This window comes from Herpailurus yagouaroundi, unplaced genomic scaffold (genome assembly GCF_014898765.1).
Source record: "Herpailurus yagouaroundi ecotype Mexico unplaced genomic scaffold, PumYag 216, whole genome shotgun sequence".
NCBI classification, from domain to species: Eukaryota; Metazoa; Chordata; class Mammalia; order Carnivora; family Felidae; genus Herpailurus; species Herpailurus yagouaroundi.
The window spans coordinates 10,903,953-10,927,880 of NW_024412447.1; the positions used below are offsets into that span (position 1 = coordinate 10,903,953).

At 46.9% G+C, this 23,928-nt stretch overlaps 1 protein-coding gene across 2 annotated transcripts in view; it reads right to left on the bottom strand.

Moving 5' to 3' along the window:
• The window catches only part of LOC121017758 (general transcription factor II-I repeat domain-containing protein 2), a 48,511-nt gene that overhangs the window by 12,733 nt on the left and 11,850 nt on the right, over positions 1-23,928 (bottom strand). Inside the window, exons 3-11 of one of the 2 annotated variants that reach the window (XM_040456194.1) lie at positions 17,976-18,114; positions 15,383-15,502; positions 12,381-12,564; positions 12,190-12,218; positions 10,402-10,456; positions 10,023-10,066; positions 6,784-6,861; positions 3,119-3,175; positions 650-662 (exon numbers count right to left, since the gene is read on the bottom strand). In XM_040456194.1, the coding sequence (XP_040312128.1) occupies positions 650-662; positions 3,119-3,175; positions 6,784-6,861; positions 10,023-10,066; positions 10,402-10,456; positions 12,190-12,218; positions 12,381-12,564; positions 15,383-15,502; positions 17,976-18,114 (719 nt within the window). Of the gene's footprint in view, positions 1-649; positions 663-3,096; positions 3,176-6,783; positions 6,862-10,022; positions 10,067-10,401; positions 10,457-12,189; positions 12,219-12,380; positions 12,565-15,382; positions 15,503-17,975; positions 18,115-23,928 lie in introns of those variants that run through there. The other variant, XM_040456193.1, reaches the window with a different exon arrangement.

The following is a 23,928-nucleotide window of genomic DNA, read 5'->3' on the forward strand; positions in this document are numbered from 1 at the left end:
AAAAAAAAAAATTTCTAAAATGACATCTGTTATTATGCAATCTCGCCTTCCAAGAGGAGCTTATCCTGGCATTTTAGACACGTGTCATACTTAGTACACGTAGAGGTATAAACGTGAAGGTAATTTTTGTAAACAATTTTGTTTATTTTTATTTTTTTAGTAATCTCTACATCCACCATGGGGCTCGAACTCACAACCCCAAGATCAAGGGCCACACGCTCTTCCAACTGAGCCAGCTGGGCTCCCCTAAACCTGAAAGCATTTTTAAAGTTTATTTATTTCAAGAGAGACAGAGAGAGAGCACGAGTGGGGGCGGGGAAGAGAGAGAGCGAGAGAGAAAATCCCAAGCAGGCTCCGTGCTGCCAGTGCAGAGCCTGATGCAGGGCTTGAACTCATGAACCATGAGGTCGTGACCTGAGCCAAAATCAAGACTCGGATGCTTAACTGAGCCACCCAGGCAACCCTGAAGGTAATTTTAACTTTACTTTTATTTTACTAAAAGATTAAAAAAATTTTTTTAATTAAAATAAAAAAAAATTTTCTTTTAATGTTTATTTTTTTTTTTTGAGACAGAGAGAGACAGAGCATGGGCGGGGGAGGGGCCCAGAGAGAGAGAGAGAGAGAGAGAGACAGAGACAGAGACAGAGACAGAGAGACAGAATCTGAAGCAGGCTCCAGGCTCCAAGCTGTCAGAACACAGCCCCACGTGGGGCTCGAACGCACGAACCGTAAGATCATGACCTGAGCCCAAGTCGGACGCTCAATGGACTGAGCCACTCAGGCACCCCTGTAATTTTAACTTTCAAAGGGATCACAGGGTAAGAAAGGACAACCTTATAAGGGTTAAGGGGAGAGAAGAAACTCTCAGATCTTATAACACAATACCCGGTTATCCACATCAGGGGACACAGAATGTCCATCTAATGGAATTCCTATGGCCATAGCGTTTCCTTGTTGTCAGGAATCACAGGGATCAAAGAAAGCACTCTTGTCTCTCTCTCAAAAATAAATAAACACTAAAAAAAAAAATACCTTCCATTAATTGTTCATGAAGGGAGAAAGACGCAAAACAAATCAGCTGTTTGGATACTGGACTATGGTAACGGAACGCGTAATGCTTGGGGGGAAACGGGTGAAGGCCCACCAGACCTCTCTGACTGTTCTTGCAGCTTTTTCTGAATCTTTAGTTAAAAAGGTAAAAAAAAAAACCCAAATCAAACGAATTCAGGTCTATCATAAATGGGTTTCCTGCTGTACTATAATAATAAAAAACCTCTTGGGGGTATGGGTTGGTTCAGGCAGTAGAGCATGCAACTTTTGATCTTGGGGTTGTGGGTTCGAATCCCATGCTGGGTGGGGAGATTACTAAAAAAAAATACTTAAAAATCTCTTCAGAAACAAAGTATTTCAAAGGCCAACATCCAGTGACATCTCTCTGATTCTCACTCCATACTAGTTCTACCCGGATTCCCATGTAGGCCTTCCTGAATCTTTTTTTACAAAAAAAATTTTTTTTTTCAACGTTTATTTATTTTTGGGACAGAGAGAGACAGAGCATGAATGGGCAAGGGGCAGAGAGAGAGGGAGACACAGAATCGGAAACAGGCTCCAGGCTCTGAGCCATCAGCCCAGAGCCCGACGCGGGGCTCGAACTCCCGGACCGCGAGATCGTGACCTGGCTGAAGTCGGACGCTTAACCGACTGCGCCACCCAGGCGCCCCACAAAAAATTTTTTTAATGTTTATTCGTGTTTTTTTTGAGAGACAGAGAGAGACACACACACAGAATCCGAAGCAGGCTCCAGGCTCTGAGCTGTCAGCACAGAGCCCGACGCGGGGCTCGAACTCACAAACCATGAGATCATGACCTGGGCTGAAGTCGGACACTCAACTGACTGAGCCACCCAGGTGCCCCTCAGAGAAGCTATTAAAAATGACACAGGGGCGCCTGGGTGGCTCAGTCCAGAAGGTGTCCGACTCTTGATTTCAGCTCAGGTCACAATGTTGCGGTTCATGGATTCCAGCCCCGCGCCTGCTTGGGATTCTCCCTCTCCCTTTCTGTACGACCCTCATCAAAAATAAATAAATAGGGGCACCTGGGTGGCTCAGTTGGTTAAGCATCTGTCATCTCACAGTTTGTGGGTTCGAGCCCCACGTCGGGCTCTGTGCTGACAGCTCTGAGCCCAGAGCCTGCTTTGGATTCTGTCTCCCCCGCTCTCTGCCTGTCCCCTGCTTGTTCTCTTGTTCTTTAAATAAATAAATGTTAAAAATAAAATAAAATTAAATAAATAAATGTTAAAAATAAAATAAAATAAAATAAAATAAAATAAAATAAAATAAACAAACAAACAAAAACAAAAGACCACACAAGGATGCCTGGGTGGCTCGGTCGGTTAAGTGTCCAACTTTGGCTCAGGTCATGATGTTCTCACGGTTAGTGAGTTCAAGCCCCACATCAGGCTCTGTGCTGACAGTGGAGAGCCTGCTTCGGATTCTCTGTCTCCCTCTCCCTCTGCACCCTCCCTGCTTGTGCTTTCTCAAAAATAGATAAATAAACATTAAAAAAACGACAACACTGGGGTGCCTGGGTGGCTCAGTCAATTGAGCGTCCGACTTCGGCTCAGGTCGTGATCTCACGGTCCGTGAGTCCGAGCCCTGTGTCGGGCTCTGTGCTGACAGTTCAGAGCCTGCAGCCTGCTTCGTATTCTGCGTCTCCCTCTCTCTCTGCTCTCCCCTGCTCATGCTCTGTCTCTCAAAAAATAAATAAACATTAATAAAAAAAGAATTCTGGTATACCCATTGAAGAAGAGAAAATGGAATAAAGCAACAAATGACACAGATGTGAAGTTTTCTCACCACGCGACCTCTACTCCAGGTGCTTTACGTAGAATCTCTTACAGGTCGGAGAAGGAAGAGACTGACAGATTCCCAGAGCCACATTCTAGGGCTAAGACTCATCTGGTTTTCTAAGAAGGCATGCCAGGAAGCTGCCTTAGTTTCAAACATGCGTCATGGGCGTTTCAAAGACTGTGTTCTTTGCAAAACACGGTAGACTAAAACAAAACCAAAAAAAAAAAAAAAAAGAAAACAGAAAAAAAGCATAAAAAGGCTTTTCTAACCTTCCATGGATAATTCCATGTCTATTACGTCGCTGCTCCCAGAAGGATGATGGCTGTCTGGAAGGGAAGCAAATGATACAGATATTTAAAAAGGGCAAAATGCAAAACGTAAACTAGAATCCATGTATGTTTTTTTTTTTTTAAAGAATTTTTTTAAGGTTATTTATTTGTTTTGAGAGACACAGAGACAGCAAGAGTAACGGGCAGAGAGGAGGAGAGAGAATCCCAAGCAGGCTCTGCACTGTCAGCACAGAGCCTGACATGGGGCTGGAACCCACGAACTGTGAGATCATGACCTAAGCCGAAACCAAGAGCTGAATGCTTAACCTACTGAGCCACCTAGGTTTCCCTAAACAAGAATCCATTTAAAACCATCCAAACGGTTCGAGACCCACGCAGGAATGCACATGAAAAATACTTTAACTCCTTGAAATAAAATTCACACAAATGATCCTTTCTCTATGTCTTTTGTGGTCTTACCTGCAATTTGGAGAAGTTTCAAACCTACAGAAGCAGAGCTGGTACAAAATACCATGTGCCCTTCCCTGGTGCCAATAGTCACCAACTCCATATCCTGTTTTTCTGTGCCCCCCTTTTTCACTATGGGATCTTCAGAGCCTTTTTTCTTTTTTTAAAAATATTTATGGTTTTGAGAGAGAGACAGAGCATGAGTGGGGGAGGGGCAGGGAGAGAGGGAGGCACAGAATCTGAAGCAGGCTCCAGGGTCTGAGCCCCACATGGGGCTCGAATTCGCGCACCATGAGATCGTGACCTGAGCTGAAGTCAGACCCTAAAGATTTTATTTTTAAGTAATCTCTACACCCAGTGTGAGGCTTGAACTCACAAGCCCGTGATCAAGAGTCACATGCTCCACTGACTGAGCCAGCCAGCACCCCGTTTTCCATTTTAAATAGCATAATTTGCATTTTCGTCGTTCAGTTAAAACAGTTCTTATTCTGGATAGGATATCCTCATCTGATATATAACTTGCAAACATTTCCTCTAATTCCATTGGTGGCCTTTTTCCTTTTTTGATAGAGTTCTTTGAAGTACAAGTTTTTAATTTTAATGAAGTTTAATTTATTTTTTTCCTTTGGCTGCTCTAGCTAAGAAACCATTATCTAATCCAAGGTCACAACCATCTGCGTCTAGGAGTTCTAAGTGCATGAGAATTTTTAACTCTTACATTTAGGTCTTTGATCCATTTTGAGTTAGGTTTTGTATATGGTGTGAGGTAGAGGTCCGAATGGATCTTTCTGTATGTAGAAATCTGGTTATTCTAGTACCATTTTTTTGAAAAGACTATTCTTTCCCCAGTGAATTGTTTTGGCACCCTTGTTGAAAATCAAGTAGCTTTGGGGCGCCTGGGTGGCGCAGTCGGTTAAGCGTCTGACTTCGGCTCAGGTCACGATCTCGCGGTCCGTGAGTTCGAGCCCCGCGTCGGGCTCTGGGCTGATGGCTCGGAGCCTGGAGCCTGTTTCCGATTCTGTGTCTCCCTCTCTCTCTGCTCCTCCCCCGTTCATGCTCTGTCTCTCTCTGTCCCAAAAATAAATAAACGTTGAAAAAAAAAATTTATAAAAAAAAGAAAATCAAGTAGCTATAAAGATAGGGGTTTATTTCTGCACTCTCAAGTCTATTCCACTGAATATCCACTGTCTAACCTTATGCCAGGACCACAGTCGATAACTGTAGCTTTTGCAGTAGGTTTTGAAATCGGGAAATGTGGGTCTTCTGACTCGGTTCTTTTTCAAGATTGTTTTGGCTATTCCGGGTTCCTTGAATTTCCATAACAATCTTAAGGAAGTCTTCCAGTCCATGAACACAGAATATCTTTCTGTTTATTTAGATCTCCTTTAATTTTTTAAACAACATTTTATAGTTTTCAGTGTACAAGTCTTGCAATTCTTTGCTTAAATTTTTTCTTAAATATTAAAATTTTTTTAATGTTTATTTATTTTTGAGAGACAGCACGCAAGTGGGGGATGGGCAGAGAGAGAGGGAGACAGAGAATCTGAAGCAGGCTCCTCCAGGCTCTGGGCTGTCAGCCAACAGCCCGACACAGGGCTCGAACCCACAAACTATGAGATCATGACTTGAGCCAAAGTTGGCTGCTTAACTGACTGAGCCACCCAGGCGCCCCTTAAGTATTTTATTTAAAAAAAATTTTTTTAATGCTTGTTTATTTTTGAGAAAGAGAGAGAGAGAGACAGAGTGTGAGTGGGGGAGGGGCAGAGAGAGAAGGAGACACAGAATCGGAAGCAGGCTCCAGGCTCTGAGCTGTCAGCACAGAGCCCGATGTGGGGCTTGAACCCACAAGCAGTGAGATCGTGACCTGAGCCGAAGTTGGATGCTCAACTGAGTGAGCCACCCAGGTGCCACGACAATGGACACTTTTTCACTGGTCTTCAGAGTTTTTGAAAAAAGCGGTTTGTTTATTTTGAGAGAGAGAGAGAGAAAGAAAAAGAGAGAGAGAATCCCAAGCAGGCTCCACTCTGTCCACGCAGAGCCCAACGCGGGGCTCGAACTCATGCACCGTTGAGATCATGACCTGAGCCAAAACCAGGAGGGGGTGGCTCAATTGACTGAGCCACCCAGGTATTCTGAAAAAAGTGTCTAAGTTACAGAGCTCTGTAATGCTGCAGGAAAACTTCAAAATTAAGATTTCGTAGGAAGCGCTTCAAACCTGGTCTCGGTCGAGGATTTAGAACCGTCCCTGCACAACACCACGTCGTCAAACTGGTACCACGCCAGGGTCCGGCAGAGATCCGGTCTCTGGGGACAGGACCAAGCCAGGCGAGTGCATAGACCGCCTACCCGCTAATCAGTGTCTGCTGTTCCGTCGTTTAACTTGTATGACGTCAATGAAGCAAATATTATTAAGAACGGGGTACCCAGGGGCGCCTGGGTGGCGCAGTCGGTTAAGCGTCCGACTTCAGCCAGGTCACGATCTCGCGGTCCAGGAGTTCGAGCCCCGCGTCGGGCTCTGGGCTGATGGCTCAGAGCCTGGAGCCTGTTTCCGATTCTGTGTCTCCCTCTCTCTCTGCCCCTTGCCCATTCATGCTCTGTCTCTCTCTGTCCCAAAAATAAATAAACGTTGAAAAAAAAAATTTTTTTTAAGAACGGGGTACCTGAATGTGTTGATCCTTCGATATTTTCTCAGTAACTTAGGGGACAGACAGGACAGCAAAGGATTAGGGGGACATACTTTAGAACATGCAAAATAAGAATACTTAACAGACAAGCTCAAGGAAAACGCACCAGGATACCTCTGTCTTCACGTTTGCCTCGAAGCACGCAGATTTAGGCTGAACACGGATCTATTTCCTAACCGTAAAATGCTCTACTTTAAATGGCAGTATGCTACATCCCAGTAAACGTATTGCTTCGGCCTGTTTTCCAGATGGGGGCTAATTAAAATTTCTCATCTCGGGGGCGCCTGGGTGGCTCAGCCGGTGGAGCGTCCGACTCTCGATTTCGGCTCAGGTCGCAATCTCGTGGTTTGCGAGGTCAAGCCCCGCGTCCGGCTCTGCGCGGACAGTGTGCAGTCGGCTTGGGATTCTCTATCTCCCTCTCTCTCATAACAAATTAATTTTTAAAAATACGACAAAAAAACTTCCTGTCACAAGCAACATTTGGGGAAGGAAATGAAAATAAAATGGGATTACCTTGCGTATCATACGGATAGTAATGAGGATCTTCTGACTCCTTCTTGACTGACACAGCCGTCGCTCTCAGTGCCGTGCCTTTGGAAGCAATGAAAATCATAAAATCGTGTGTTAGGCCACAGAGAACTAGGACCGGCTGGGACGGTTCCAGGCTCTGCCTCGATGAACAGGGCAACGTGATCGCCAGCAAAACAACGTGGGGCTCCCACACCGAACAGTCGGCTTTCCCGTATAACAATACAAGTAACAGAACCAAAACACTATAAAATCAATATAAAAGGAAAGAAGGAAGGAAGGAGAGAAGGATGTAGAAAGGAACAGAAGGAGGGAGGGAGGGAAAGAAGGGAAGAAGAAGGTCTGGTTCCCAGTTTGGGAACATTTTCCTTTTCAAGGAGGCTTCGTACATACGTGCGTTTATGCAAAATATGGTAAAATATTCTTCTCCAATGGGATGTGCATTTGCACATGTCACCTTTTTAAGGTTTTTTTTTTTTCCTTAATTTTTTTGACATTTACTCATTTTTGAGAGACAGAGACAGAGAGTGAACGGGGAGGGGCAGAGAGGGGGAGACACAGAATCTGAAACAGGCTCCAGGCTCTGAGCTGTCAGCACAGAGCCCGACATGGGGCTCGAACTCACGAACCGCGAGATCATGGCCTGAGCCGAAGTCAGACACTTAAGCGACTGAGTCACCCAGGCGCCCCCCTTTTTTGTAAAACTTGTATTTAAATTCCAGTTAATTAACACACAGTGTAGTATCAGTTTCCGGGGTACAATACAGTGATTCAAGCCTTCCATACATCACTCGGTGGCTACGTGTAATCTTACCTACGACAATGACATGAATTTCAAAATTTCAAAACCTGGGGGAACTGTTAGTAAAACCAAAACCTGTCATCAGGGAATGGTGTGGTAGCCTGCAAAGTGAGCCACAGGTTTCTCCCACCCCGGTGTGCATGCCTGTCTGCAATGTCTCTCTTGCTCTTTTCTAGAAGTGGAGGCTACTTCTCCATCCTGTAAAGCTGGGCCTCGTCTCATGGCTCACTTTGGCCAATGGGACGTTGGCCAACAGGACGCGAGCCGAGGCCTGAAGAGTGCAGGTGCGTCTGAGCTGCTGCTTCGGAACTGAGTGGCCATGTGAACGTGCCCGGGCTCCCAGGGGATGTGAGACCAAGCGGACAGAGGCCAGGCTCTCCCAGCGGCCTCGGACCCAGGAGCGAGGTCACCTGGGAGCAGACAGCTGCCCGGCCAATGTGTGGAATTGTCAGAAAGACTAATCATTGTTTGGGGGTGCTGGGGTGGCTCAGTCAGTTAAGCATCCATCTGACTTTGGCTAAGGTCATGATCTCACAGTTTCTGGGTTCAAGCCCCGCATTGGGTTCTGTGCTGACAGCTTAGAGCCTAGAGCCTGCTTCGGATTCTGTGTCTCCCTCTCTCTGCCTCTCCCCTACTCGTGCTCTGTCTCTCTCTCTCTGTCAAAAACAAGTAAACATTAAAAAAAAAAAAAGACTAATCATTGTTTGAAGCCACTTTGTTTTGGGGAGAAAGAGAGAGAAAGAGAGAAATTTGAAACTCAAAACCATTTTGACACTTGTTCTGTGTAGCAAGGGGTGCAGAAATATCACAAGAAATGAGGCTCTCAGGGGCCGTCCGGCAGCTGGAAGCGAGTTGAATGGCATCATGAAATCCAAGGTAGAGAGTCATGTTAGTAGGGAGCACATTTTTGTCTAAACTGAACCACATCTCCAAAAGGAAGCATCAACAAAAGAGGCCTCGTGGCGCCTGGCTGGCTCAGTCGGAAGAGTGTGCAGCTCTTGATCTCGGGGTTGTGAGTTCAAGCCCCGGGTTCAGTTTAGAGCTTAAAGACAAAAAGAGACCTATTTTTTTTTTAAGTTTATTTATTTTGAGAGAGAGAGAGAGAGAGAGAGAGAGAGAAAGACAGTGAGCACCAGCAGGGGAGGGGCAGGGAGAGAATCATCCCAAGGGGGCTCCGTGCTGTCAGCACACAGCCTGATGGGGGGCTGCATCTCATGAACCATGAAATCATGACCTGAGCTGAAATCAAGAGTCGGACGCCTAACCGACTGCACGGCTCTTCTTTTTTTTTTTTAAAGTAAGCTCGACGCCCAACATGGGGCTCGAACACACAACCCTGAAATCAAGAGTCACACACTCCTCCGACTGAGCCAGCCAGGTGCCCCAGCTTGTGTTCATTTTTATTAACTTGAATTTTGAGGTTTGGTTTTATGTACTTTCTAACCTTTGCGCCTTTAATGCTTTCAAAGATTTTCCCATTCCTCAAGCATTTGCATCTAAAACATTTTTTGACCTTTTAACATTTCCCCTCTAATCAGTGCCATTTTTCTTTCTTTAAGGAGTGGGGGAAGGCAGGGATAAGGCCCCTATTGAGGTTATTTAGTGCCCTAGTCACCACCACCCCTTTCATTGGTCAATTCTTTGGGGTTTTTTTAAACATTTATTTATTTTTTTTTTAATTTTTTTTTTCAACGTTTATTTATTTTTGGGACAGAGAGAAACAGAGCATGAACGGGGGAGGGGCAGAGAGAGAGGGAGACACAGAATCAGAAACAGGCTCCAAGCCATCAGCCCAGAGCCCGACGCGGGGCTCGAACTCACGGACCGCGAGATCGTGACCTGGCTGAAGTCGGACGCTTAACCGACTGCGCCACCCAGGCGCCCCAAACATTTATTTTTATTTGAGAGAAAGAGAGAGAGTGATCGGGGGAGGGACAGAGACAGAAGCTCAAGCAGACTCCACGTTCAGCACAGAACCCGATGCGGGGCTCGATCCCACAACCGTGAGATCATGACCTGAGCCAAAATCAAGAGCCGGCCACTCAACTGACTGCACCACCCAGGCTCCCCAGGATTTTCTCTATAGATGACCATGTCATCTGTGAACAAAGGCAGTTATATTTCATCATTCCCAATCTGTGTGCCCTATATTTCCTTTTCTTGTCTTATTGCATTAGCAAGGACTTTCAGTACAACACTGGAAGGAAGCTCAAGAGGGGACATCCTTCCTCGTTCTTGACCTCAGTGGGAAAGGTTCTAGCTTCTCACTCGGCTTTTTGTAGATTTTTAAAACCAAGTTGAGGAAGCGCCCTGCCCCCCATTCTTAGTTTACTGCAAGTCCATGTTTTAGAAGTAAAACAAAAGAAAGGGGTCAAATGATAATCTGCCAAATACTCGATTCTATAAGCATCCGTGTACGTACCTGAATCTTCCATGGGTTCAGTTTTCACACTGATGGGGCCACAGCTGCAAGGAGAAGGGAACCCTTGTCAAGACAAGCCGGCCGGGGTGAGACGTGACCATGGGGATCCAGAAGCACTGTACTCAAACCCCCCAATCTCCAGAGCTCCACGCCGCCCTACCTCCCCTGCCCGCTATCCAGCTCAACGCAAAACTAACTCGTTCATGTAACATTAATGTTCTTAATAATCTGTTATACCATTAAAGGAGTCCATTGAACATAGTCTTTAAAACCTCAAACATCCTTTTGAATAAAGAATATATAACAAAACAAGGGAAACTTTCCATGGTCTAAAAACTAACACTCTGGGGTTAGATGTGGATTTTTTTATTTCCCTTACCTTTCACTTGGTGACGTCACCGATCTCTTAGCATCCGTGACCACCAAAGACCCACCTGTGCAGGAGTAAAAAGACACACACTAGCCCCTTTCTGCACCTTGAAAATGACACCATTCAAAGGCACGTAACGTGAAAGTAAATACAGAGAGAACAGAACTCCAGCTCCAGGCCTTTACAGAATAGTAGTGGGGAGAGACCAATTCAAAGCGGCCCCCGTGTCCTCATGCCGTGTGTGTGGGCAGAGTGGGGGCTGAGGAGTAGACAGGGGCCGCAGCGACTTCCAGCAAGCCACTAAACCTTCCTGGATCTCAGTTTCCTCATCTGAAAATGGTAGTTGGGTGAGGATCAATTAAAACATGCAAAGAACGCAGAACCATGCCGGGTATGCCGGAAGCAATGAATTAGCGGGTGCGGCTATTACTGTTCTATGATGAAAATACAAGCCGTCTGGGGCAACCGTCGCCCAGTCACCCGCCGCCCCTCCCCCTCAGGTCTCCCCTTCAACATAAGCTAGGGAATTCTGGGAACGTTCCATTGCTCTGGAAACGGACTTGGCTCTGTGAGCAGCCCAAGCCCTGTGCGCTCCCACGTGCGCCTCGTGAACTCTGCCCACCCCTCTCTGGACATCCTGTCTCTGTACCTAGGTAGTCTCAGCACAGCACCCTCTTAGACAGACCTGGTCTCTCCAGGACAGGTACAGCCCACAGTTTCCAGCTATGTTCCAGATTAATAATCTGGGAAAATAAGAAGTGGGCAGAGGTGGATCTCTAAACGCTTCTGGAAAATTGCTATTCTTTTGGTCCGTTCGTCGTCGTAAATTGAGGAGATTACGAAGGGCCCCGGGTTCTCAAACTCGGCCTCAAACACCCATCCACGTTGCTTTCTGCCTGGGCACGTGGATGGGCCTCCCGGCAGAAGCAACGTGTTGAGACCCTGCTCGGCTTGAGAGCCACCCGGTGGCTCCACAAAGCCCCTTTGATCATACAACTCTAAACCCTCCCCAGGACTCCCGGGGATTTCCGCCGGGCATCCTGGGGAGACTTCGGGTCACCCCTGGTTCTCTGTTGGACAGCCTTGCTCCTTCTAGACCGTGAGTCTCAGAAGCACGAGAAATGGCCATACCTCCTCCATCCACTCCTGAACCCAACGATGCCCGGCCTGTGGCTGGGGGTCAAAGGACTATCAAGTGACCCAGCATCCTCAGGACCCTGGACTTGAGGACAAGATAGGCCTACTGTCCTCTGTGGGCAGTAGGAGCTTGCCGGCTTGAGACCTAGGAGCTTGGCCGTGGGAGCTTGCCGGCTTGAGACCTGGGAGCAGAATCCCTTCAGCTCTTGTCGGGGTGTGTCCTTCCCTGAGCTGAGCACCCCACAAGAGGCACGGCCCCCCCACCCCGGGGTGCCAGAAGTTACTTCCTCCATGGTGAGCAGGCAAGAGACACACAAGCTTTAGAATGTACCAGACTTGCATTTCAAGTAAGAAAAGCAGGGCTGGAGGGGTGCCTGGGTAGCTCAGTCGGTTAAGCATCTGGCTTTAGCTCAGGTCATGAACTCACAGCTCGTGGGTTCGAGCCCCGCGTTGGGCTCTGTGCGGACAGCTCAGAGCCTGGAGCTCGCTTTGGATTCTGTGTCTCCCCCTCTCTCTCTGCCCCTCCCCCGCTTGCACTCTGTCTCTCTCAGTCTCTCAAAAATGAAGGAAACATTAAAACAAAAAAATTTTTGTTTAAAGAAAAGCAGGACTGGCTTAGTAGCCAAGGGCAGTCACCGATTATGAGAAGCTGTCACTTACCGAGCTGATTCGCTGGACCTAGGAAAGGTCTGCAAGAAAACCGATACTATTACCCGACATGAAAGACAGATTAAACATTTGAATAACCAACTTCTAAGTGTAAGAGGGCATAATTAACAAACGAATTGAAATTAAGCTGTCAATTTATCCTCAAATGAACTAGGCTTTATGAGGGGGATAGAGCCTGCCACCTGTTTATGATGAATGAAATCCCCGCTTTGTTCTCCAAAATCCATTTCAGGGTGGTGAGACCATAGTTCTCGGGGTGCTGAAAGGCCACTCCTTCTGGAAGCCCCTCCACAACCACGGCCGCTGGGTCCCTCAGAATCTTCTCATACGGAACAGGCACCATCGCTGTGGTCCCCAAGGCTTTGCCTAGAAGAGGGGAGATATCGTTAGATGGTACGAACATAAACCCTACCTGTCAGCTGCATTCAGTGCAATAAAGAAACACAGGTGCTGGGGCGCCTGGGTAGCTCAGTCGGTTGAACGTCTGACTTTTGGTTTCGGCTCAGGTCATGATTTGCAGTTCGTGAGATCGAGCCCCGCGTCGGGCTCTGTGTTGACAGCTCGGAGCCTGCTGGGGGGGTCCCTCTCCCTTTCTCTCTGCCCCTCCCCCCCATCTCAAAATAAATAAATACACTTTAAAACAAACAAAAAAAGAAAGAAACACAGGTGGCAATGCCCGGCTTTGAAGCCACAGTAAGAGCTGAAGCATCCTAGTCCTATATAACCTGTTAATAGAATTCCCAAAGGGCCACAGGAAAAGCTTATGAGACGTTTTACTTTACATCTTCACATAAGAAAGAGGAAATAACAGGTCTTCTCCATTCGGTTGTAGGTGGTGCACCCAGGGCAGCAGAGGGCGCCCCACGGTTACTCAGTGCCCAAAGAGGATGAGAGCCCCCACCCGAAGGTCCACAAGGACCCTATGTGGCTCTGCACAACTCAGGCCAACTTGCCTGTGGAGAAGTTACGGAGTCAACGTGGCCTCGGGTCACCATCTTGGGGCCGGGTCAGTGGTGCTGCGCTGGCTGGCCAGCCCCCAGGTGCAGGAGCCCCATTTCTCTCAGAAGCGTAGCCTGAGACTCTGAGATCCCCTAGGCTAGAGGTCCCCCGCAGTCAAATGCTCACAGGGACCTGCAGGTCCCATAAACGTGTGACGCTCTCTAAAAATGACAGGACTCTGAGAGGCTAAGGCAGGCGCTTGTGTCACAACTAAGCCCAACGCCTGTATGGTTATTGAGTTACCCAGCTTTTCTTTTTTAAGATTTTATTTCATTTTTTAACGTTTATTTATTTGTGTTGAGAGAGAGAACAGGCACACGAGAGCAGGGGGAGGGGGCGGAGAGAGAGACAGGGAGATTGAGAGAGAGAATCCCAAGCAGGCTCCACACTGTCAACACACAGCCCAACTTGGGGCTCAATCCCATGAACTGTGAGACTGTGACCTGAGCCTAGATCAAGAGTCAGATGTTTAATCGACTGAGCCACCCAGGGAGCGCCTGGGTGGCTCAGTCCATTAAGCATCTGACTCTTGATTTCAGTTTAGGTCATTCCCCGGGTTGAGGGGTGGAGCCCCTCGTCAGACTCTGTGCTGAATGTACAACCTACTTGGGATTCTATCTCTCAATCTCTGTCTCTCTCTCTTTCTCTTTACCCCTCTGGCCTTTGTCCCTGTGTGCGCACATGTTATCTCTCTCTCTCTCTTTCTCTCAAATAAAAAAAATAATAGGGGACACCTGGGTGGCTCAGTGAGTTAAATGTGTGACTTTGGCTCTGGTTATGATCTCATGGTTCGTGGGTTCGAGCCCGCATCGGGCTCTGTGCTGACAGCTCAGAGCCTGGAGCCTGTTTCAGATTCTGTGTCCCCTTCTCTCTCTGCCCCTCCCCGACTTGTGCTCTGTCTCTCTTGGTCTCGCAAAAATAAATACACGTTAAAAAAATTTTTTTTAATAATAAAAGGAGACAAAATTCTGCATAGGCATTAAAAAAATCCTTATCTTGGGGTGCCTGGCTGGCTCACTCGATGGAGCATGTGACCCCTGATCTTGGGGTCATGAGTTTGAGCCCCACATTGGGTGTAGAGAGTATATTAAATAAATAAATAAACTTAAGAAAAATCCCTCTTAATGCCTGTGGAAGACATGAGTAGATGGAGGGACGCCTGGCTGGCTCCATCGGGTAAGTGTCTGACTTCAGCTCAGGTCATGATCTCACAGCTTGTGGGTTCGAGCCCCGTGTCGGGTTCTGTGCTGACAGCTCGGAGCCTGGAGCCTGCCTTGGATTCTGTGTCTCCCTCTCTCTCTGTCCTTCCCCTGTTCACGTGCTCTCTCTCTCTCTCTCAAAAATAAATAAACATTAAAAAAAAAAAAAAGACATGAGTACATGGAGAGACTGATGAGGTTGAGGTTGGTGCCTGAACCAGCAGTGAATGTCTTTAATATAGTTCAGCCTTGAACAACACAAGTTTGAGCTGCTCAAGTCCACGTATACATAGACTTTTTTCAATAAACACATCATGATACTACACATGTATTTTCTCTTCCTTATGATTTTCTGGTTCTTTTTTTTTTTTTTAAGAATTTGTTTTTTCAAGTAATCTCTACGCCCGTTGTGGGGCTCGAACTTACAATGCCCAGATCAAGGGTCACGCGCTCCACCGACTGAGCCAGCCAGATGCCCTTCTTCCTGACAATTTTCTTAACTCTTTCCTTTAGCTTACTGTATTGCAGAAATACACTGTGTAATACGTATGACATACGAAAGAGGTAATAATGGACTATTTTTGTTACCAGTAAGGCTTCCAGTCAACAGTAGGCTATTATTAGCTGAGTTTGGGGGGAGTCAAAGATTAGATATGGATTTTCGACTGCAGTGGGGGTGGGTGTCCCAACCCCTGCATGGTTCAAGGGTCAGGTACAATTGCGTTGGCCTTGCAGTGGGGGCTCCCTCAAACGGAAGCAAAGAATGTAGAATGAAGGCTGATCAATCAGAGGTTTCTGTGGACCAGCAGAGATCAAGCTGTCTTCTGCAAGGCGCCCTCTGGTCCTGAAGACCTGGCTCTTGGCTTAAGGAGAATGTAGAGTTTTAAATGTTAGCGGCATCTAAACAGTCACACCAATAAAGTGATCTGTAACACTCCAGCTCCTTAGTGACCTATGCCGATCCTAATGGGTGACGTGAACTTTACCGTAACAAAAGCAGAAATAGTCCTCAACTGCTTTTCTGAGTATTTCTGTTTCTCCTGAATCGATCTGCATCCCGTTCGCAGGACATGGGGATCTGGCCTCACGCACCCCTTCGGCAATGCCTGTAAACAAGCAACAGGCACAGTCAGTCTTCAAGCGCTTGTTCCGAACATTCCCTCAATGTCTACGCTTCTGGTATTATACCAGAAAGAGGGGGAAATGGATAAACATAAAACAAGATCTTTTTTTATAAGTAAACTACCCCCAACATGGGACTCAAACACATGACCCCCAAGATCAAGACTCACATATCCTACCGACTAAGGTAGCCAGGTGCCCCTAAAACAAGATTTTTTTATAAACATTAAAAAAAAAACCATTTTAATGTTTATTTATTTTTGAGAGAGACAGAGCATGAGTGGGGGAGGGGTAGAGAGAGAGGGAGACACAGAATCCGAAGCAGGCTCCGGGCTCTGAGCTGTCAGTACAGAGCCCGACGTGGGGCTCGAACTCACAGACCATGGGATCATGACCTGAGCTGACGCTGGGACGTTCAACTGACTGAGCCACCCGAACGCCCCAAGAAAGGGTATTTATGATGAACAGGATAGTATAACATGGTGGTCACCTCTGAAATGAATCTGTTGACAAAGAACTGTAAATAATTCAACACAGAGGGAATAGTAGTAGTTCAAAGGAAATGATAACAAAAATGTTATTTGCTATACGGTCTGAAAGTGACCATAGGAGGACCTTCACCATGACAAAAGTAGAGACATCAACACAGACATTAAAATTACAAAGCAAATACTATAAACCATTTTTTTCCCCAACAGATTCGACAACGTACATGAAATTAACAAGTTAAAAATAAAGTTGAGGGGCGTCTGGGTGGCTCAGTGTATTAAGCATCTGACTTCAGCTTAGGTTGTGATCTTACAGTTCATGAGCTTGAGCTCCGCGTCAGGCTCTGTGTTGACAGCTCAGAGCCTGGAGCCTGCTTGGGATTCTGTGTCTCCCTCTCTCTCTCTCTGCCTCTCCCCTGCTTGTACTCTGTGTCTCTCCCTCTCAAAAATAAATAGACATTAAAAATTTTTTAAAAAAATAATAAAGTTGAAAATAAGGTTTACTGAAATGGGCACCGAAGAAATAGAAAGTATGAATAGCCCTATATCTGAAAAACGAGTATGCAACTGGGAAACTTGAAACAGTCTGTAATTAAATCTCAATGATTAGACATCCATCTGGCAACTGACATTAATGAGTTGAGGACACCCTTCCTGTTCATCCATTATACACTTACTGTATTATTTAAAGATTGCTTCATATTTGAATCTATCTTCCTGATTGTGGAGACTATAATTTTGGTCTTGGAAACCAATCTGAATCAATCAATCCCTCTCTCCCTCACATACATACTGATGATCTGGACATATGTAAATATTTATTCATGTTCCCATTCCCTCTGACGACCCTTGGAAACATCTACAGCTATATTCATCCGCTGTCTCTCTCCATAGTCCTAAAGACATTACATCCTCTCATAACTTTGGTGGGTTTTTTTTTTTTCCTTTCTTGGTTCCAGAAAATACTAAGGTGCTACGTGGATGACCTACCAAGGTAGAGATCGTTGCTATACAAGGTGTAGGTTTTAACATCCTAGACTAGTTTCTGTTGCACGTGGCCACATCCACTCACTAGAGCTGCTGGACGCTTGTAACATATTAAAAGCTCTAAAGGGGCACCTGGTTGGCTCAGTCAAGCGTCTGACTGCAGCCCAGGTCGTGATCTCACAGTGCGTGAGTTCGAGCCCCACACTAGGCTCTGTAGTGACAGCTCAGAGCCTGAAGCCTGCTTCCGAGTCTGTGTGTGTCTCTCTCTCCATCCCTCCCGCTTTTCACTCTGTCTCTCTCTCTCTCTCAAAAATAAACAAACGTTAAAGAAAAGACAAAAGGCTCTGAAGGTCCCATAGCGAAAAAAGAGAAAATGGTTATTAACTCAATGGACCACCTGACGAGCCCAGAGTTTTTTTTATTCCCTTTCCTCTGGGAACAAGTAAAATAAGAATTTATTTTAATGTGGGTTTATTTTAGGAATCAAAGACAATTTACTCTATGTTCCTCAAATTTATTTTATAAAACCAGGGTGCCTCTGAGGACAAAGTACAAAATACACTGACCATGTTTCTTGGACCTATCAGTGTTAAGCAGATATTCGCTGGTATGCCAAGTCAAGAGACGTATCAGAACCATTTTCAGGATAACGTGTAGGCTATTTTTAAAAAAGGTTTTTTTAATATTTATTTTTGAGAGAGAGAGATAGAGAGACAGAGACAGAGCAAGAGCAGGGCAGGGGCAGAGAGAGAGGCAGACACAGATTCTGAAGCAGGCTCCAGGCTCCGAGTTGTCAAGCCCAATGCGGGGCTCGAACCCACAAGCCGTAAGATCGTGACCTGAGCCGAAGTCAGACGCTTAACCACCCAACAGCCACCAAGGTGCCCCTGCTGAGACTGTTGTAAAAGAAAACATTACATAAGTCTTCCCTGCAAGTATTTTAAGAGTCATGAATACAAAGGATAAAACTGTTAACACCCACAGTATTTTGCAAAATCCTTCTGTAAATCTGTCCTGGCGTTGACAAAAGCACGTCCTTTCTCGGTTCCAACGACGAACACGTCTGTCTCATACATTGCGATGCAGGCCACTTCTGCCTTGGACTTGGCCAATTCTTTACACTGAAATAGAAACAAAGAATGAAGTATTATATACCAGATTTTGCGGAGCCTCAGAGGTCTGCTTTAAGCAGAAAATATAGGAGTGCCAGGCTGACTCAGTTGGTAGAGCGCGAGACTCTTTTAACTTTCCTTTTTGAAGCCATCAACTTTTTTTTTTAAATGTTTGTTTATTTTGAGAGAGAGAGAGAATGCAAGCAGAGGAGGGGCAGAGAGAGACAGAGAGAGAGAATCCCAAGCGGGATCTGCACTGACAGCACGGAGCCCAACACAAGGCTCGATTCCATGACCCTGGGATCATGACCTGAGCCAAAATCACGAGTTACACTCCCAACTGACTGAGCCGCCCAGGTGCCTCAAGCATGAGACTCTTGATCTCAGAGTTGTAAGTTTGAGCCCCATGTTAGGCATAGAGATTACTCAATTAAAAAAGAAAATACAGGGGCGCCTGGGTGGCTCAGTCGGTTAAGTGTCCGATTTTGGTTCAGGTCATGATCTCATGGTTCGTGGGTACAAGTCCTGTGTCCGGCTCTGTGCTGACAGCTCAGAGCCTGGAGCCTGCTTTGGATTGTGTGTGTGTGTGTGTGTGTGTGTCTCTCTCTACCCCTCCCCACTGGTGCTCTTTCTCTGTCTCTCAAAAAAATAAATAAATAAAGGTAAAAAAAATTTTTTTTAAATAAGAAAAGTCCCCCAGGAAAGAAAAATGAAACACATCCACTAAGCAGATACTATAAACATCATACAACCCAGAGAAGGCCATATTTTTATTAGCCACCTAAAAAATACATATTTGGTCTTCATCCATTCTGTTTCTGGCACAGAGCTCCTGAAAGTCCTGGAATTTCCTGACAGCAATAAGTGTCTTTGGTCAAGGTTGATGAGGTACCTCTAGGTGGGTACCTGATGGGGCTGGTGGCCAGGGGAACCGACCGTGTGATTGGAGGAGTGGCTTCCCTGGCCTCTGGGAAGGAGAGGAGGGATAGGGGTTAATTTCAATCTCTAGCAGCCAGTGTCGTAATCAATTGTGCCTATATTATGAAGCTTCCATAAAAACCCGAAAGGAAAGAGTCGGAGCTCCCGGGTGGGTAAACACTTGGTGACTTAGGGAGAGTGGCTAGCTGGGCGAGGACACGGCAGCTTCGCACCCTTCCCCCTACCTTGCCCTCTGCATCTCTTGTTTCTGGCTGTTCCTAAATTACATCCTTTTGTAATCAGCCAGTAATCCAGTAAGTAAAATGCTTCTGGGTTCTGTGAGCTGCTCTAGCCCATCAAGCAAACCCAACGTGGGGGGCTGTGGAGCTTCCGGTCTATCGCCATCGGTCAGAAGCCCAGCTGGCAACCTGGATTTGACGTTAGTGTCTGAAGTGATGGGCGGCCTCGGAGGGTGGAGCCCTTAACCTGTGGGATCTGACACTCTCTCCACAGAGATAAGAGTCAGAACTGTGTTGAACTGCAGGACACTGGGGCCAGAGAATTGCTTGTTGCTTGTCGAAATTGGGTGCAGTATTTTTACCAGTGACATGCCTCTCCAACATGCCCTCTTCCCCTACATTTTTGGCTACAGACTCTTTGATTGCCTCTTCCCGTGACAATAATTCTGTCATATTTTCTATGGAGAGAACAGAGAGATAACTTACTATTTCCTCCAACATGGTTGATTGCATTTTTATTATTGATGGTAGGAATGCATAAAACATGAAAATTCCTATGTAAGACACGCCGGCTATCATCACAGTGCTACAGGCTATCTGCCCTACAGACAAGAATTCTGAAAAATTCTACTTTGTGCGATTCCTTCCAAAGATTTTAAAAGAACGTGTGGTGTACTTATGACTGCAGATGCTACAGTGGAGAGTCTGTTCTTGACCAGAGAGGAGTTCTGTTTTGAGAAGGCATCAGTGAGAAACAAGTCCCCTATTTACAATTTACCCATTTAACGACTGGAAGGATTTTCTAGGACTAGCTTCTGGCTTCATTCATTCATTCATTCATTCACTCACTCATTCACTCATTCATTCATTTGAAAGAGAGAGAGAGAGAGAGAGCACAAGCATGAGCAGGGGAGAGGGGCAGAGGGAGAGAATCTTAATCAGGCTCCATGTTCAGTGTGGAGACCGATGCGCGGGTTGATCCCATGACCCTGGAATCATGACCTGAATCAAAATGAAGAGTCAGACGTTCGACCATCTGAGCCACCCAGGCCCCTCTGGCTCTGCACATTTAAGACCCGTTTTTCTTCTGCTCCCCACATCCTTCTGGAGTTGAGCACATATTCACACCACAGGGTGACCTCAGGTCGTAACATACCCCTTGATGTCCCATCATTGGGTGAGTGGACCCACTGGATCGTAAGAATATTCCTGGAAACCGTTCCCATGCTGGGGTCCCTAGCAATAGCTCACCTCGACACAGAAATGACAGCAAGTCACCTAAAAAGCTAAACTAAAGCCAAACGTATATGCAACTGAGCTTCCCCTTTTGAGACCCCGAAGGTGCCTGTGTCCACTCCAGTATCCCCTGCCACAGGGGATCCTGGGAGGCACAATAACGTCCCCCCAAAGATGTCCATATCCTAATCCCCAGAGCCTGTGAATATATTCCCTCCTGTGGCAACAGGGACTTTGCAGATGTGACTGTTTTGGGGAAGGTTATCTTGGACTATGCAGGTGGACCGAATGCAGTCACCACGTTCTTGATAAGGGCCAGAGGCAGGAGGAAGAAGAAGAGGTGACAAGGGAAGCAGAGGGCAGAGTGGACCCTTGCTGGAAGGGAGCATGAGTCAAGAAATGCGGGCAGGCTTCAGAAGTTGGAAAAGGCAAGCCACGTATTCTCCTTGGAAGCCTCCAGGAGGAATGGAGGCCCAGTGATCCTTTGATCCGAGCCCCATAAAACCCCATTTCCTGCCTCCAGACCTCTAGAACTGTCTTAACCGTAAGTGTATGTTGTTGTTGTTTTTTAAATTCTTTTAAAATGTTTATTTAGTTTTGAGAGAGACAGAGACAGAATGCCAGTGGGTTAGGGGCAGAGAGAGAGGGAGTCACAGAATCCTGAGCAGGCTCCAGGCTCCGAGCTGTCAGCACAGAGCCGGACGCGGGGCTCGAACTCACACTGCGAGATTGTGACCTTTGCCGAAGTCGGACACTCAACCGACTGAGCCACCCAGGTGCCCGGAAGTAAGCGCATGTTGTTTAAAGGCACTACGTTTGTGGGACTTAATGACAGCAGCAACGGGAAACGGATACAGGGGTTGTGGCAGCAAGAAAGTGAGAGCAGGAGACAGTGATGTGGTTTTAGCTGATGTGGTTAAAATATCTTACCTAGAGGGGCACCTGGGTGGCTCAGTCAGTTAAGCGGCCGACTTCACCTCAGGTCATGATCTCGCGGTCCGTGAGTTCGAGCCCCGCGTCGGGCTCTGTGCTGACAGCTCAGAGCCCGGAGCCTGTTTCAGATTCTGTGTCTCCCTCTCTCTGACCCTCCCCCGTTCATGCTCTGTCTCTCTCTGTCTCAAAAATAAATGTTAAAAAAAAAAAAAAGAAAATATCTCACCTAGAAATCTGTGCAAATGCATACATGCACATATTGCTGGGGCTCTCCCACAGCCACGGGAGGGGCCACTGCAAGAGGAGGACAGGAAGTTTAAGCTCTGTTAGCTTCATGGCAAATCTCTCTGTGTTTGTGTCGAATGAACCTGACATTCGGCATTTAATCTATCTGAAATAGAGAACCTGGTATCCAGTAGAGTTGTTCATTAAAAAATTTAAAAACAATTTTTTTTAATGTTTATTTATTATTGAGAGACAGAGAGAGACAGAGCATGAGCAGGGGAGGGGCAGAGAGAGGGGGAGACACAGAATCCGAAGCAGGCTCCAGGCTCTGAGCTGTCAGCACAGAGCTTGACGCGGGGCTCGAACTCACAAACCGTGAGATCTTGACCTGAGCTGAAGTCAGACGCTTAACTGACTCAGCCACCCAGGCGCCCCCCAAAAATTTTTTTTTAATATTTATTTTTGAAAGACAGAGGGTGAGCAGAAGAGGGGCAGAGAGAGAGGGAGACACAGACTATGAAGCAGGTTCCAGGCTCTGAGCTGTCAGCACAGAGCTCGACACTGGGCTCGAACTCACGAGCCGTGAGATCATGACCTGAGTAGAAGTGGGATGCTTAACTGACTGAGCCACCCAGGTGCTCCTAGAGTCACTCATTTAAAAAAAAAAAGTATTTATTTTTGACACATAGAGTGTGGGGGGGGGGAGGGGCAGACAGAGAGAGAGAGAGAGGGAAAGAGAGAGAGAATTCCAAGTGGGCTCCACACTCAATGCCAAGCCTGATGTAGGGCTCGATTCCACGACCTTGGGATCATGACCTGAGCAGAAGTCAGAGGCCCAACTGACAGAGCCACCCCAGCGCCCCCCAGTTCTTGTCAGCTTCTTCAAACATATTACAGGTAACATTTCAGCGGGGCTCATACTCCCACCAGCACCGTGACAGAGGCCATGACACCTTCCCATTATGAGGATCATCAGTCGTGGGCTGGACTTTGTGACCTGCTTCCCAAGAACCAGACATGGAGGGGGAAATACAGTGACTGTATGATGAAGAAACATAGCAGACACTACTTGTGTTAGGATTCTCTCGAGAGACCTAATAGGAGATAATCGATCTCTCTTTCTCTCTGTCTCTCTCTTTCGCTAATGTGCGGGTCCTTATAAGGAATTGGCTCATGTGATTACGAGGCTGAGAAGTCCCATGACGGGCCGTCCACAAGCTGCAGATGCAAGAGGGGCAGTTCTAAGTTCTGAGAGCCCGAGAGCTGACAGTATAGATTCAACTCTGAGTCCAAAGGCCCGAGAGCCAGAAGGGCAAGGGCAGAAGATGGATGTCCCCGCTCGAGCAGTCGGACAGAGAGGGGACTGGACCATTCCTCTGAGTTTCTGCTCTATTCGGGCTCTCCACGGGCTGGGGATGCCCACCCATGGTGGGGAGGGCCACCTGCTTTGCTCTGCCCGGCAATTCAAGTGCTAATCTCTTCCTGAAACCCCCTCACGGACACCCCCAGAAATAATGGGCATTCCGTGGCCCGGTCAGGTCGACACATAAAGTTAACCATCACACAGCCTTGACCAAGAGACCGAGGTGAGCCCCACCAGCGACGGGTCACGGTGATGTCGTGCGCCCCGATACGATGTGATGGGGTTGGGGGGTGCATCTCACCTCTGTGGTCTTCTTTCCAAAACCCCGTCCAAACAGGAGGTGAAACCTCAGAGAAACCCAGATTGACAGAGACTCGATATAAGGCCTGACCAGTCCTCTTCTAAACTGTCAAGGTCATGGAACACAAGGGAAGACTAGGAAGCTGTCACAGATGAGAGGCGCCTAAGGAGACCTGAAGACCGGAAGGAATGTGGTGCCACCTGTGGACCTTGGACAGAGAAAGGACAAGCGTGCGAGTCTTGATCTCAAGGTTGTGAGTTTGAGCCCCAAACTGGGTGTAGAGATCGCTTAAAAATAGTAAAATCTTGGGGCACCTGGGGGGCTCAGTCAATTAAGCATCTGACTTCGGCTCAGGTCCTGATCTCGCAGTTCGTGAGTTCGAGCCCCACATCGGGCTCTGTGCTGACAGCTCGGAGCCTGGAGCCTGCTTTGGATTCTGTGTCTCCCCCTCTCTCTGTCCCATTCCCACTCACACTCTATCCCTCTCTGTCTCTCAAAAAATAAATAAATGTTAAAAAAATTAAAAAACAATAACATGTTAAAAAAACAAAACAAAACAAAACAATGCTGATGAAAATCGAGGAAAGTATGGAGCTGGCTAGTAGTGA